At 35.6% G+C, this 15,924-nt stretch overlaps 2 protein-coding genes across 2 annotated transcripts in view; one reads left to right on the top strand and one right to left on the bottom strand.

Moving 5' to 3' along the window:
* Positions 1–1,944: 1,944 nt before the first annotated feature.
* Positions 1,945–8,398, bottom strand: LOC111869784. Its single transcript, XM_023861543.2, has 6 exons — positions 7,910–8,398; positions 6,289–6,446; positions 5,983–6,164; positions 4,088–4,217; positions 2,457–2,586; positions 1,945–2,321 (listed from the first exon to the last, which is right to left on the bottom strand). Exons 1-6 carry the CDS (start codon positions 8,313–8,315, stop codon positions 2,233–2,235), a joined length of 1,095 nt encoding a protein of 364 aa, XP_023717311.1. The 5' UTR covers positions 8,316–8,398; the 3' UTR covers positions 1,945–2,232.
* Positions 8,399–8,658: 260 nt separating this feature from the next.
* LOC111869765 (zinc finger protein ztf-16) overlaps positions 8,659–15,924 on the top strand; it is a 13,752-nt gene continuing 6,486 nt past the window's right edge. Inside the window, exons 1-3 of the mRNA XM_023861522.2 lie at positions 8,659–8,765; positions 13,682–14,391; positions 15,007–15,247. Of these exons, the coding sequence (XP_023717290.1) occupies positions 13,709–14,391; positions 15,007–15,247 (924 nt within the window). The 5' untranslated portion in view covers positions 8,659–8,765; positions 13,682–13,708. The remainder of the gene's footprint in view (positions 8,766–13,681; positions 14,392–15,006; positions 15,248–15,924) is intronic.

The raw sequence follows: 15,924 nt of genomic DNA, 5'->3' as shown, positions 1-15,924 counted from the left end.
TGCACATTGTGAATAAATGACATCAGTTTGCAGACCTTAATTCAGGACTGTTTGTGGAAGATACACCAGACTGAAATTAAACTTGACCTTCCGGCTTGTAGCATAGCCCCTCAACCAACTATGCTACCGTGTGCCCCCAATTAAATGGAAATATCTAAACTAAATGCACATTGTGAATAAATGACATCAGTTTGCAGACCTTAATTCAGGACTGTTTGTGGAAGATACACCAGACTGAAATTAAACTTGACCTTCCATTTGCTAATTTCTCCCATGGCCATGGAACTAGACAGTTCTACAGGATGGATCAATAAAAAACAGACAAAATTAATTAAGAAGACTGTTTATTCATAAAAAATATAATTACAATCATTTTAAGCAATTTACTCAGCTCATCACAGTTTAAATTAATATCTAAACATACAATTAAAGGAAAAATTTATTCAGTTCATCATACTGTACACCCAAGTCTTTTTTTATTTGATACTCTGCCTATTTGCCTCTACCTTTGAGATATGTAAAACAGTGACTATGAATAGTATATAGGCCATTCACCAGCACTTCAAGAACAGTGCACTTTTATTCTTCACACTGAAAATTTCACATTTTACTTGCACATAATTGAAATGTACTAAACACCTCTTACAGTTTACCTTATAGCAGACAGCTAAACTGAAGTTCATACAAAATTACAAACTATACAAAATAACATAATGAAATCCTAAAACCTTATTGGAAAATATTGTACAAATCTCTGACTTTGGTAAAATACTTATTTTTCAAATGAAAGTAGGCCATCACGTGAAAATCCTGTTTAGTTGTCACAGACAGGGGTAAACATAAGTTAGATTATTCACCAGTCCCACAGAAGTTTCGCTTTCCAGAATTATGAACAGAAAATACAAAATTTGTATTTTAAACATATACAGAATAAAATAATGTTCTACCTGCCAGCATATTTGCTGAGCCCTGATCATGGTTGCTGGAAGAACATTACACAAAAATGACAATAAAGATGGACCAAACTGTACAAAAAGTACTTGCACCAAGAAAATTATGAATATCCTTGTAAAATATGAAAGTGAAATAAAATTATACACATATATTTAAAATCGGCAAAATAGACCTATTTCGATTTAAAGGTGTAAACCATATTTGCTTTGATGGCTTTTGTATCTATAGTATAAAATCTACTTTCCATCCATGATGAGGCCCAGAATGAATTGTCCAGCAACAACATTCTGGCTAATGGAAATTCTTCAGAGATTCCATTTGCATTATTGTACAGGTCATTGCAAATGGCAGAACATTGGAATATAATCACTGGTTATTACAGGAAGAATTTAAATTCATTCCATATAATAATATTATTGATATGTTAAATTATGTAAATTAATGTCAGGTTAATCATAGTAAATTAGAAATTTCATTTACAGAGAACTAATTTTTGTCAGTGCCCTGATAAAGAAGTGAATCTATACTTTATTTATTCCTCTGTTACATACCCTCCTCTAAGGATCAGTATTCCTAATGAGGAACCTAACAAATAAATTAAAAAAAACATGACACTGAATGGCGCTTTCATTATATCAAGCCAATTAAAAGCTTCAACAAACATACAGGTCTGTTGATCAGACCAAACAAAATGAATAAACCTAAGAATTCTACTTTTGAAGAAAGCAGTCTTCTGGGATTTGGCACCGTGTATATGTGGTGTTAACCGACGTTTCGAAGGAACGTATCGCCTCCATCTTCAGGGTAGAAGAAAAAATAAGGAATCTGCAAGCGAAGAGACCGTGAGAACCGGTAAAAGCAGACTGTGTGACACAGACACAGTCTGCTTTTACCGGTTCTCACGGTCTCTTCGCTTGCAGATTCCTTATTTTTTCTTCTACCCTGAAGATGGAGGCGATACGTTCCTTCGAAACGTCGGTTAACACCACATATACACGGTGCCAAATCCCAGAAGACTGCTTTCTTCATAGTCACCGCCGTGAAAGCCTCAAATCTTACAACTCTACTTTTTATTCTGGAAGCTAATATGAGATTTCAGCTGAACAGTACCCTCTGTAGGTATAAGCAAAGTAAAGGTGATAAAACTTTTCTACCTCAATGCTGCACAACCGTCAATATGCACTAAATATTTTACACAGCTAAACATTACCAAAATTCATTTAAAAAGATATAATTCCGTTATGGAAGGAAGCTACATGTTTTAACACAGCCATTACTTTAAAGGGAGCCAATGTAACTCACACTAATAGTAGTACTGTTTGCAACGGGAGTGCTCTTGGGTCGATAGAACCAACTGTTGTAGTACACTGAAAATTAAAGGTGTAAATTAATAATAAAGCTAGGAGACCTGACAGTTAAGTAACAGATTTGATGTTTGTGAGGCAGAATATCTGCACGTCTAATCAAAACATTACAGGTTTCTAAAAGAACTAAGAACTTACAAAAATCAGATGGCTTCAAAAGGACAGACACTCTGGTACAGTTGATGTTGCAACCCTCTACAGGCTCCAGTATCAATAGACGCTGCCCACTTCCTTGCATTATGAACACCCTGTAGCCTTCTGGAAAAGGCTTCATAGACGACAATTATGTTTAAATAAGTTTTAATTGTATCTGATTGAAGTGCAAAATTTGTTAATAATTTTTACTATTTAGTGTGCTAGAAGGTGTAAAGGGAACTGATTCCACTCAGAGAGAACCCCGTTGATACTAGGGCACAGACAAGTGGACTGCATGCTATGCCACACATATGCAATACTTCTAAACAGGAACTTGAGTTGGTAAAAAATCTTTAACATTGAAAATTATATGTGACATTAACATACAGAGGATTGACTTTCTTCCCTGAATACAAGATTTCATTAAAAATGACACAAAAATGGGTAACCTAGTTCAGTAAATAACTGTTCACTTGAAAAATTGACAACTGACAACTTTGGCAACATACATATAAACATGCACATACCAAACAGGTCAAATATGATGAAAAAAAATGGAATCCTTCATTGCACAGGCCTACTGTATTAATACTTTTCAATGTGTGTATGTTACTGTACACCAGTTATGAAAATATAGTCATGTAAATGTTAAAATATTTTCACAGTGAACCTGTATTTCATTTAATACAAAATCTCGGTTTTTGGTTTAACAGTGCTTCCTCAACTGCATTAATTTATAGCACTGAACGGAATATTCTCATTACAGATTAGTTGGAATGAATCAGTTAAGGGTTACTTTATGATACAGTCCCAGAATTTTCCTGTGGGGACTGAGGAAAACCATGAAACACCACCTTGGTGAGGGCATTTCAGCTCCTAATTGAGATTCAAACTCAGTATCTTCCAAACATGAAGCAGGCTTGCTAACCATTACAACATAATGCATGGGTGTAAAATCTTAATAAGATGGACCATGTACAGGTATACCCCAGATTATTTGATTCTGACTTACACAAGTTTTGCATTAACATTATTGACATGAATGAATTTAATTGAATTTCTTTCATAATTACATGAACATACTTGCAAACACAACTATGTAACAAATGATAAAACAATTCTGTCCAGTGTGACTGTTGAAGCTTTTACTACTTCACTTCTTAGCACCCTAACATGTTTCAGTCCTTACAGACCATCATCAGAGGGAACATCAATACTTTTAGAAACTATTATTACATTTGGTGTTTTGATTTTTAAAATACATAAATATACAATATTTGTAATATACACTTTATATAAAACCCAAATTTCCTACAACTACAGCAGCTGTCCTTGATGCATTAAAGTTTTTATGTTTTTTTTTTAAATCAAAACACCCAATGTAATAGTAGTTTCTAAAAGTATTGATGTCCCCTCCGATGATGGTCTCTAGGGACCGAAACATGTTAGGGTGCTAAGAAGTGAAGTAGTAAAAGCTTCAACAGTCACATTGGACGGAATTGTTTTATCACTTGTAATACTGATAGTGTGACAGACCAGAATGAAACAAATCAAATACAACTATGTAAGTTGGATGATGCTGGAATACCTAAATTAAAATATTCTAATACAGCATCCCCTATTTTTGAACATACCAATTTGTACTGTGGTGCTTTTGGTTCATCTATCAATATGAACCTCTCCATATTAACAGTATTGGGGATGAACGAAGGACGAGGAAATAGCTGTCGCAGTAATCTCGCTGGCTCCAATCTATTCACTCTCCTACAGTCAAACAAAAATATCGATCAAACAAACCATGCCTCATCCATAGAACTCATCAGTTTATCCCCATTAAAAGTACTTATAGAACCCCAGAGAATAATATCTGATTTTTTTTTTCTACTGTGTTTATGAGTTTAACAATTCTACATCAAGTGCATAAGTTAACCGAACGACAAGCTTCGATGATTTCACCAGGTAATATAAACTACTGTGATGGGTATGAAATTCAAAAAGTTTATTTGTGGGCCAACAGATGTATTAAATCTTTGGAGAAGTTTTGTAACAATTTTTAAATCCTTGAAATATTTTAATCTAATGTAGGTATTTTTAAAGACAAAGAAAAATCAAATGTCTGTGGGATAAGTAATGTCAGATGAGAATTTTTGAGCATCATTCCTGAAACTCAAAAATTCTCATCATACATGGTGAGAGTTCACTGTTTAACACGCTTCATGGGCTTTTAACAGAATCTGAAGCTTTGGCACCGTCATAACAAAAATGTGCCAACTTAACTCAATCCACAGTTTATTTTTCCTGACGTAATCTACGTTGCCACTGTCCACTAATCCATTCTTCATCCTTACAGTATTTTCCAAGCTTTTCATTTTTGGTGCACTTGTTTTGTTGTGGGGGCTGTATGCTGAAACCAGTGCAACACTCGTGATCCAATTACTCTAATAACAGTAGTCTGACTTAGCAATTATTTAACACTGCCATTAGAGAAGAAAAATATCCTTGTCACCTGTATGTTAAGATTATGTTCTACCAAGTATCAGAATTTGGATATGGATGGTGGCTTCTGTGATGCTAACCTGTGTCACATAGCATACCCTATTTTCACAAACAAGGCTTCTGCAATCAAGGTAGTACATCTGGTGTGGAGGAAATGTCAGTGTCTATTTCAAGAACATTGAGCCTTAATGATATAACCATTACACACGGCATGCAGAAAGTGTTGCCGCCTTTTACGTTATGTTAGGTATCAGCAGCATGGAGCTGGGATAGCATACTCAGTATACTGACTAGCTATAGGCTGGACAACCAAGGGGTCAGAGTTCAAGTTCCAGTAGTGTTAAGAACTTATTTTTCTCCAAGTCATCCAGACTGGCTCTGAGGTCCAACCAACCTCCTATACAATGGGTACCTCGGGTAAAGTGACTGGGGCGTGAAGCTGACCACTTGCCTCCAACTAGTGCTGATGTCAAGAAAACGTGGATCTATACATTCACCCCCCATACACCTTTGTGGCATAGTGCTTAATTAGTTAAGCACAAGGACAACTTACTTTTAGATATCAGCAGTGTTTTTTTTTTGGCCAGTATGCATATTGGTCAATAGCTGATGTGTACTAGCAAAGTCTGCACACTCGCAGTGCATAATATGCTCGGGTCTTGAGGTTAAAACAGCATGAAAATATCCAATAAACATGTTTTTAGAATAAAGTTCTGGATGAGTATAGGTTTGTAGTTTCAAATTTAATTTGATTATGGTGTATAACACTCAGAATTATCCAGTGATGAAGGTTAGCTCTTTGTAAGAGACCCAACTGACTAGGTGTTTCCCCCCTCACCTGAGGACAGATACAGATCAAGTTTCCGAAATGTTGTGTAGTAGTAGTAGTAGTTCTCTAGCTTTCAGAATACCAGATGAGGGACAAGGTCAAAAACCCAGTAATTCTGAGTGTTAATCTGTGTTGACAGCTGTATATAACCAGTGCAAACCCCCAAAACAAATTACATGAAGAATCAACTCAAAGTCCCTTTACCATTCAATATGAGCATCTTGGTTTGTAGTTGGGTTCTTTCCTAAACTATACTGCATCAGGTCTGCTACTGACTTCCACTCAGGAACAGTACTCGAGATTCTATATGCATCTCTATCAATTAAATGCCTATTGCTTTCATACATTTGTTCCAGTGTACCATAACTGACTTCTGCTGTAGCACCCTGAATAGAGAAATATACGATAAAACAAGTCAATTAAATCACTTCAAAATTACCACTGTATTGTCTGCAAGACAACACACAGCAAGACACACAGCCAACATCAGAGACAGAAGTGAAACGTTACCTTAACAATGTAAGGAAAACCTGTGTGTGGTTGAAAATCTCTTGGATTGTGCATCTCTGAAAGATCAAGCACACTTCGGACACCTTCACATGCCCAGCAGTTCAAATCAGTGGCTCGGAAATAAGGGTTCTCAATGAGACACATTTCATCATACCACACTACAAATATGAAAGAAAGCAACCAAAGTATTCACAGTGTATTGCAAATAATCACGTTTCCTACAATGTCTAAAAGCAATAGATAAGGATAAATATAAATACTAAGGGTTGCAGGGCTTTTAAATCATTCTCTATGGATAGTAGTAGTTTGTGCTGGCAAATATCAATGAAATTCAGTGTGACAGATACAAATATAACTGTCTGTCAATTTGACATTCATTCACAGCTACTAATTCTAACATGATGTTCTAATCAACCCAGTCCACCTATTGCTACATAAATAACTAAATAATGTGTTTGTTACACCGTTAACTAGCAATACTGGACTACAGAACAGGCTTTTCATCTGACACTTAGGTTTTTCACTTTGTCAGTTAGTGCTGAATACATGGGAGACACATTGGTGGTAGTTCCAGTCATATGTTGTGCCATTCTTTCATTCAGGACTATTAACACAGCAAAATACAAGCCTGTCTAATCAAGTGTTTAGCAGAAGCTGACATGGCAAATCCTGTTAAGTGATTTCTACATGATTGATTGATTGATTGATTTATTTAACATCCATAACTGTTACATTATGTACAATTGGACAAGTCAGTTTTTAAAAAAATATATGAGATTAAACATCACATCAAATGACTAATAATATAAAAAACCATAGAAAAATAACATAATAAGTCCTTTAAATATGATAAAACAGTGGATGAGTATAATAAGGCAACAAAAGCTAAACTATAAATTACATGCAATAGCTAAAATAAATTACCTAAGTATCTTTGTTCTATTATTAAGCTAATTCTTGTAAAAATATTCTTGAAGGGAATAAAAAGCTTTGCACAACAAGTAATCCTTTAATTGACACTTAAAAACCTTGAACTCTTGAATACTTCTTATTTGAGAGGGCAAGTTATTATACAATCTTATTCCCATGTTAATCACACTCCTTTTACAACGTGAGGTGTTACATGGTTGGACATACAAATTCTGCTTATGTACTGTGTTATAACCATGCACATCTGAATACGAGATGTTATATATCCTATTTTTCCTTAAAAAACACAACGTCTCAAAGATATACAATGAAGTTAAGGTTAAAATTTTAAATTCACCAAAAAATTCTCTACACGATATCCTGTTATGTTTATATTTATTTAAGAAATTCACTACTCTGTTATATATTAATGTTTCAAATTTACTAGTAAACAATTAGTAATGTGTTTAATCCTCATATGTTACAGGAAGCTAGCAAATCAAGGAATAGTTCCTGCAGCAGTCTATAATATTACTGCTTCTTTATAGAACTAGTAGCACAGCTGAAGGCAGTATCTATGTCAAAATTTGTTCTTTCTCATGGTAAAAATTCACCCAAGTTTTGCAAGTTGCCATTTCTCTGTTTTTGGCAACTCTTCTTCCATAATTTCTAGCTTACTGTGATATCGTATAAGTTTAAGCAATAAACTTACCTGTAACCGATGGTAAAGCTCTAACAACTGGCAGCGTTATTCTTCTTAAGCATTTCATGATAGGGTATATTAATTCTTGAACATTCCTGACAACCAGGTTATATGTAGGCTTATGATAAGTAATAAAAAAACAAGCAACTATTAAAGTCAGAAACACAATAACTATTATTTTTACGATAAGCTGAAAAGAATAAATGGAACGCACTGACTTTGTTGGAATTTTATCACTGGAAGACTTCACATTTTCAGTCTTCATGTGGTGACCCTGTAACAAGTGGAAAGAATGATGAATGATTTCATCTATGTCAATATCTGTGAGTCTCAATTCTTTTCCTAGACGACGAAGTTTCTGGACTTCGTGTTCATATGACGTGAAGACTTCCTCCCGTGAAACATTTAATGGCATTATTAAATTATGCAATTTCGTTCGTTGGTACCGTCCAAGTACCGAAGGACAGCTGACATTACTATGTTGTTTACAAACACGTTGCAGGTTCACCAACTGTTCGGTGTGGAAGAATACGTAACGACTGAGCATAAAATCTGTGTTCACCTAAAGCTGAAGTAAAATTTCTAAACTTTCTCTCGCATATTTTAGACACATTAGATGCAACATGTATAGGACATATTTATGTTTGTTGTATATACATTTAAAATATATCATGGCAGATTTGATACTCTTGTACTTAGGTATCGTATAGGCCGTAGTAAGAAACAGAACGGAAATTTACAACCTGTAACACTTCCTACTTCCGGTAGGTCACTGAAATTAATGCGGTCATGAATTTTAACATAGTTTTGTTTGAAAAATGTTCGTAAATGAATGAACTGAAACTTTGTTTGTACGTGGGGATATGTAAGTATTAATATGCAGTATTCTAATACATAGTTATTTGTCGTATTATATAATAATGTATTGGGAATTCGAGTTCAAAGTCCCGTTTCAGGCTTATCCTATAGCTGTCTTTCACCTGCCTGTAACCTGGAAATGGAATCCAGGTCTCTGTGAGGCCTAATTAGAAACAGAGCGTAGCGTATACAATTTCGTAGAAAACGTGGGCCGAGGTTCATATATTTTGGGGTTCCTGGCTCGACTATAAGTATAATACTTTATATTAACGTAGAGGTTAGGAGTTTATGTAAACGAGGTTCTGAGATGTCGGAACATTTTACATTAAGCCGCTTAATTTGTACATTTATTACTTTTTTTTTGTTAGCCCGACATAAGCATTGCTATGCCGAAATATCTAATGTATTTTGGAAGTATGTAGATATCAGTTTGTAGTAACAGTAAAGAGAATTGGTACAAATATATGTCAGCTGCAGCAACGTAAAAAATAAAATTCTATCACAAAGATGTTATGCGATTCAGTAGGGCGAATGTAATCTGACAGTGTTGAGGAGAGAGGACAATTTTTTGGGTGCACCAGTAGTTCCTAATGTAGTGTTTGTAATATGTAAGTTACATGCATATTCATATTCATATTCATATTTATTTGCATTCATACTGTTACAACTGCAACACTTGAACAAGTCAACTCACTAAATACATCATTGTTAAAAGCTCTATAATCCTAGAATGTATTAGACTAAAAATAAAACTGTACTTGCCTTACAACATCACTAAGAATTTTAAAAATATAACAATAACTACTACAATTCCATTTTCTTCTCTTTTTTTTGTTAATTAAAAAAATGTGCAGTATGCACATTTCAGATATGACAATTAAAACAAATATGCTTGCTGTATGTGCTAGTTCCACAAGTTAATAATGAGGTGAACTACGTTTTCAGAACTGTGAACCTAGTTCTTGGGTTGGTAGTTCTAATCTTATTATAAATGGTTTGATTGTTGTTAGTAATTAAATACTAAGGTGACAGGACTCTTAAATATTTTATGCCATAGAAAAGTCTGTGTGTTGTATTAAGAAATACATGCAGTGTTTTTTGTTTGTTTTTGATGGTTTTCGTACCTGAGAAACACAAGCATTTTACTACATGTGATGTAGCAATTACAGTTTCTACCATTTGTAATCACAATGCACGTCCACTTTAGGTAGTTTAAAATTTTGTGTACAATTTTAAAAGTGTATGTGTTCAGAATGTATAATCTTAATCATGAAAGGTGTGTTATAAACTACTGTGAAGATGAGGCAAAAAAAAAACAAGCAAATTTGTCTTCTGTTTTTAGTAAAATTGGTGTCAAGTGGCATGTGTTATTCGTCATAGGATAATTATACTACAGATATGACCAGACTTTGGCTCACAAGATTAGACTCAAACTGTGATTTTGATTTGAGTAGAAAATTTTGTCAGTCCCCTTTGGACAGATTTTTTAAAATAAGAATGTGCTGCATAGTAAGCTTGGACCTAAACACCTTTGCCATCCAATACATGTCTGTTTACAGTTCCCAAACTTCTGAAACTTGTCATATGCAGCTCCAATATTGACTGCATTTGGCTGCCCTTGATTTATTGCTTGTGTTTTGATGCTGCTGTATCGTATTGTTCTCTTCCTTTAGATTTACCTGACATATTCCACAATTTAAGTGGGGAATGAGTAATTGTAATGGAACACAATTTTGCAGTGTTAATAAAACATTTCTTTATTTTAAATCCCTTATGACAAGGAATTATGTAACCAGTTTGTTACATAGAATCAAATGAGTTTTGAGTTGACAGTTTTTCTTTTTATAAAAATAGTAACTGATCATATGGTCCAGTGATTGAGACTAGCTCTTTCTAATGGGCCCAACTGAGTAGGTTTATCCTTCCCCACCCACCTGAGATTGGAGACAGATGCAGTCTCCAAAACGTTGTGGTCTTCTGTCTTTTACATACCAAACGATGGATGAAGTCCAAAATAAGCCCAAAAAAGTACTGATCATATATTGTTCATAATGAATGATATTAGTGAAAATCTGAAAATCATATTGTAATTCAGATTACTACTTTTATGATGCCAGGAATTCTGTTTGATGTGTGAAAATTGTATTGGAAAAAATTACACAGAGTAAACTTCTCATTGTATGATATGCATGGGAAATGGGATGTTACAGTTACATGAATCTGCCTGTTGTGTGAGAAGAATCTTACAGAAACTCAATTTTCATCAGTTTTTCACTCTTCTCTGCTCTCTCACTTATATCCATTTTTCATTTCAAAGTCAGAACAATTTGTTTTTGCTTTAGTTCTTGTGTAGGAGTCTTCTTAGGTGATTAATTTTGGATATATTGTAACATGATCAGAAATTTAACTAGCCTGTACTGTAATCATGGATCATTATGACTAATGAAACCTGTGTGAGGGAGTATGACAGGCAGTGGCGGCTGTGTGATGGGTGAACATATGCACATTTCAAGTTTTTATTTGAAGTAATCCTATAAAGATCATAAATTTTCTTTAAATTTTTTTGCTGGTTGCATGAAAATTCCAGATGCATGAATATTGGTTAACTTAGAGATTACTGTGCATGATTAATTAAGGAATCACTGCACAAAATAATGAACAGCCTGTTCCCTGTTACACACACGTGCACACACACAAATATGGGCAGTGAGTTCTTCATCTTCCTGAGCCATAGGTATTGTCACATGTATTAGTGACTATAGATGGGGTTTGGATTGGTAATCTTATACATCTCATTACTACACTTCGCAAATCACTATAGGACACACTAGGTATTCTCAGTCTGTCTTCACTGCTGTTGCTTTGTAGTAGCTTCTAGTGGCAGATGTTCCCATTCCTCTGGGTTCCCGAATGGTCCGCGGCCTCAGCTACCAGCTTCTTACGGCAACAGCTCACAACTAAACCACAGCAGTTCTGTAATTCAGTGTTTCTTAATTGCCGGGGCCTGGCATCAATTATACAGGGCCCTCACCTTATAAAAAAGAATTTACCTGGCCACGGTCAGACAGAAGTTTAGAACCACTGCTCTCTTTCACTGACCGACTGACTGACTGACTGACTGACTGACTAACTAACTGACCCACCAGCCAACTCTCTGACTTGTCCTGCTTATAACTTCTCAGCGTGGACCACATACAAAACACTGTTCTTATGTTGCAGTACAGTCATTGCCAAGGAAGCATGCTTGTTTGCGGAGCTGTTATGTAGTAGTGGCTGCTGTCTAGTGGCTTATTGCATGGTCATTGCCTAGCAACAGGTCTACATGCCACAATATTTTTCTGATACTTTGAATCAACAATCCAGGCCAACCAATTGCCTTTGAAATTCACACTGACTCACCTACTCATATAGAAACAGGCACAACTCATGGAGTGGAATGCGCACCTTATAGATGGGGTATATTGATGGATACCGAAGTTCTGGCATGAGAGACCATGATGCTAGCTAAACTGAAGAAGATTTAAATCTGTGACCCAAATATTGATAGGAATAAAAATGTTAAGAAATTAATAATTTACATATATCTATTTTAGATATGAGATACTCACAGCAGTGACTATGTGGAGTACTCTTTTCTAGGCTGTGACACTGTGCAGTCTGGTAGGAATGTACTGAATATAATACTATCAGTTTTTATAACTTGTTTGATCTAGTTGGAACTTCACTACCGGCTTCAGAGAGGTAAAGATTATGATAATGGGAGTATGTATGGGAAGTGAGTTTGTCATTACATTCTCCTGCTATTCAGTTAAACTTACGCAATTTGTAATATAAAAGTACATGCTTGAGATAGTTTGTCTGTTCTGGCCATGTAATACTTTATTGTTCCTTCTTTCCCTACACTTTGACTACCCTCCACACTAGCCATAATCAAAATGAGTTAAAAGGAACTGATATTTTTTAACACCATGTAGATATTTGATGTTTACACTATTGAAGTCACAGAGCAAGAGATTTCCGTCCCCGGTTATGTAAGCTGTGCATGGGTATGCAGACCCAGTAGTCTGCTGTGGTTCTAGCTACGTCAGACAAATTATATAGTGAGCTATGTCCTGATATTTTGGAAGTAGAGTGAGGGAAATGTTTCTGCCTGCTATATACTTATTACTGTCACCAGATATTTTTTTTTTAACATTTTTCCATGATCTGAATTAACTCACATTTTGTAAGATTTGAGGTGTACATGGCGGTGACCATGAAGAATGCTGTCTTCTGGGACGTGGCGCTGTGTAGATCTTGTGTGAACCAATGTTTTGGAGGAACGTATCGCCTCCATCTTCAGGATAGAATAATCTGTGAGTAAGGAACCAGTGTGAGCAGGCGGCCTGCACACAAGATCTACACGGCACCACATCCCAAGAGACGGCATTGTTCCTAGCTCATTTTTGTTTCTGTACATGATTTTCCAAACTATATTTGAGGAACTGCAGCTGATTTCATTTCTTTGTCTTGATTGTAATTTTGACTTTATATATTCACATATTTTGCACACAAAAACACCTTGATTTACTTTAAAATATGAATTTTGAATGATGGGAACATCAACAGCATGAATTGTCCAAAATGTATGTCACTAATAAACATTCTTTTTTTAATTTGATAAAAACAGAAATGCTGTTTCTGTTCTTTTTGGCTTTCATAAACATGTGTTAATTCTCAAGTTATGATACACTTTTATGGTACATATGGAATATCATGTATATTATCCTTTACCGGTAGAAAAGAGAAGATAGTACATGAGTGAATACAGTGTGTAATAGCCTTTTTTAGTCATGTTTTTGTGTCTTAAAATAAAATTTCCTTATCACATCTCAAATGTTCCATTAAACTCACATGTATACTCAGTCTGAATTTAATTGACAGGCAGTGGGCAGTGTGAGGAGGCAGAGAATGGCAGAGCCAGACAGAAGCTCAACAGACGGGACACCAGAAAATGAAAATGAGGCAGACTCTGGCACTCAGAATGAAGGTGGTCACAGTAATGAGGAGAATGGTGATCAGGACAATGAAGCTGATCAGTCTGGTGGACAAGGCAGTCCCTTAGCATCAGGGGGTCCAGATGGTGCTCTGAATACAAACTATGATTCCAGTGATGGTGCTATACCAGTCCATCGATGTGAACGATGCGACAATTATGAGACCTTGTCTCGTGCTGCCTTGCTTACGCATCTTTCGCGATGCACTGGCGGGGAGGGAGAACCATCTGCACCAGGAGAGGTGCATCGAGGTCATGACCGTAAAATATTTGAATGTGACGTGTGTAACATGAAATTCTCAAATGGCGCCAATATGCGGCGCCATAAAATGCGTCACACAGGTGTTAAGCCTTATGAGTGCAGAGTCTGCCAGAAAAGATTCTTTCGCAAGGATCATCTAGCAGAACACTTCACAACACACACAAAAACTCTGCCGTATCATTGTCCCATCTGCAACCGTGGATTTCAGCGTCAGATTGCCATGCGGGCTCATTTCCAGAATGAACATGTAGGACAAAATGACATGATAAAATCCTGTCCACTGTGCAGCTATCGGGCTGGATCTATGAAGAGTTTGCGAGTGCATTTCTTCAACAGGTAAGAATCGTTCAGAAAATATATCATTGATCCTGTATTATATCCGTGATGTGTGAACACATGAATACTGTTGATTGTTGTACCTCAGAGAAGATGGCTCACTTCAGAGAACACAAATTAACCCTTTTACTGGCACACTCGAGACAACTCAGACTATCATGTGTTGCTTCAACTTTGAGTTATGAGTCTTTAACTTGAACGTTTTATTTTGTTTATTTTATCACAATATCTGTATGTTGAGCAACATATCATCTTTTGATTAAACGTTGTACAGCTGTTTGTATGAATCTTCTTCCATTTTAATATTATCTTAATATTTATGCTTAGAAAATCATATGACTAAATAAACTGTTTTATTCCTACTTTTGGGTGGAACAATGTTGATACTTCTTCATGCTCTGTATGATCCTGAATAAAATAAAAAATGGTTCTTCACATTTTTGTACCAGGTCCCTGCAAGGGGGAAGATGTAATTTAATTTTGCAAATAGAATGTAACAGAATTTATATGTAGAGCATAATTTCTTTGCAGTGTCACTTGAATGACTGTATAATGAGTTACAGTACTTCATAGTTCTTACCATCCCTTAACATTACTTACTACTTATCAATTCAGACATGGAATTGACTTGGACAACCCTGGACCAAGTGCACCCAGTGCATCATCGTTACTGCAAGGCAGCCATTGCTCACCATTGGAGGTGAGCTGCAATCTTAATGTTGCAGCAACATACAGCGACAGTGGTGACTCAATGGGAGCAAGGTCTGTGGACAATGCTACTCCACCAATGCACTTCCTCACGCCTCATGTCGAGATATCCATGGCTGATGCGCCTGCATCGTTTTCTCCTGCTCAGGTGTGTTTCATGTGTTGTATTGAAGCTTTGGTTGTCTGAGTTTTAACTTTCCATATGGTTCAGTGTGTTTAATTTTGTGATGTGCAAACGTTCAACTTTTCCTACTACAGATTGTCTTCAGATTTTGTATTGTTTGCCTGTAAGTCCATTGTGAAAATGAATATCTGTTTTCTCTAAAATAGTGTATTATGTCACCTCAGTATATAGAGAACAGAATAATTTAATTAGATTCCACAGATTTAATTTGAAATGTAGNTTTCAGCCATTAGGCTGTCATCAGTAGTCTCTCATATATTTGTAAATATGCAAGCTACCAAATGTTTATATATTCTCATCTACCTTATAACAGATTTATGTCATGTTTTTTAGCCATGTAAAGACGGCAACTATCAGAGTTAGTTTGGCAAAAGTAAAGTCATTAGAATTTGGAACACTATCAGATTTATTGAAATTTTAAACACATTTGGATTTAAAAATTATTCACACAGCCTGACTTTTTTCAAGTTAAAATTCATATATTTTTATATTGGGTTTTCAGTCTCAGAATTACGTGAGTTGACAAAGAATTTCTTCTAGTCTCTATCATAATTGTTTGTTATAATGTATCTCAACCAATTTGCTGAGTGAATTATTATTTATTTATTATTATTATTATTGGAGGGGGGGGGGTTTCCCCT

This window comes from Cryptotermes secundus, unplaced genomic scaffold, assembly GCF_002891405.2.
Source record: "Cryptotermes secundus unplaced genomic scaffold, Csec_1.0 scaffold93, whole genome shotgun sequence".
NCBI lineage: Eukaryota > Metazoa > Arthropoda > Insecta > Blattodea > Kalotermitidae > Cryptotermes > Cryptotermes secundus.
This window is presented reverse-complemented; position numbering and strand designations above follow the sequence as displayed.

Excerpts from the sequence above, each read along its gene's own strand:
- LOC111869784 (XM_023861543.2), bottom strand. The coding sequence starts at position 8,315 with ATGCCATTAAATGTTTCACGGGAGGAAGTCTTCACGTCATATGAACAC. Across the intron at positions 4,218-5,982 it reads CAAGATGCTCATATTGAATG|GAGAGTGAATAGATTGGAGC; the intron begins GTAAAGGGACTT and ends GTTTGACTGTAG. Across the intron at positions 2,587-4,087 it reads AAGCACCACAGTACAAATTG|CCTTTTCCAGAAGGCTACAG; the intron begins GTATGTTCAAAA and ends TCGTCTATGAAG.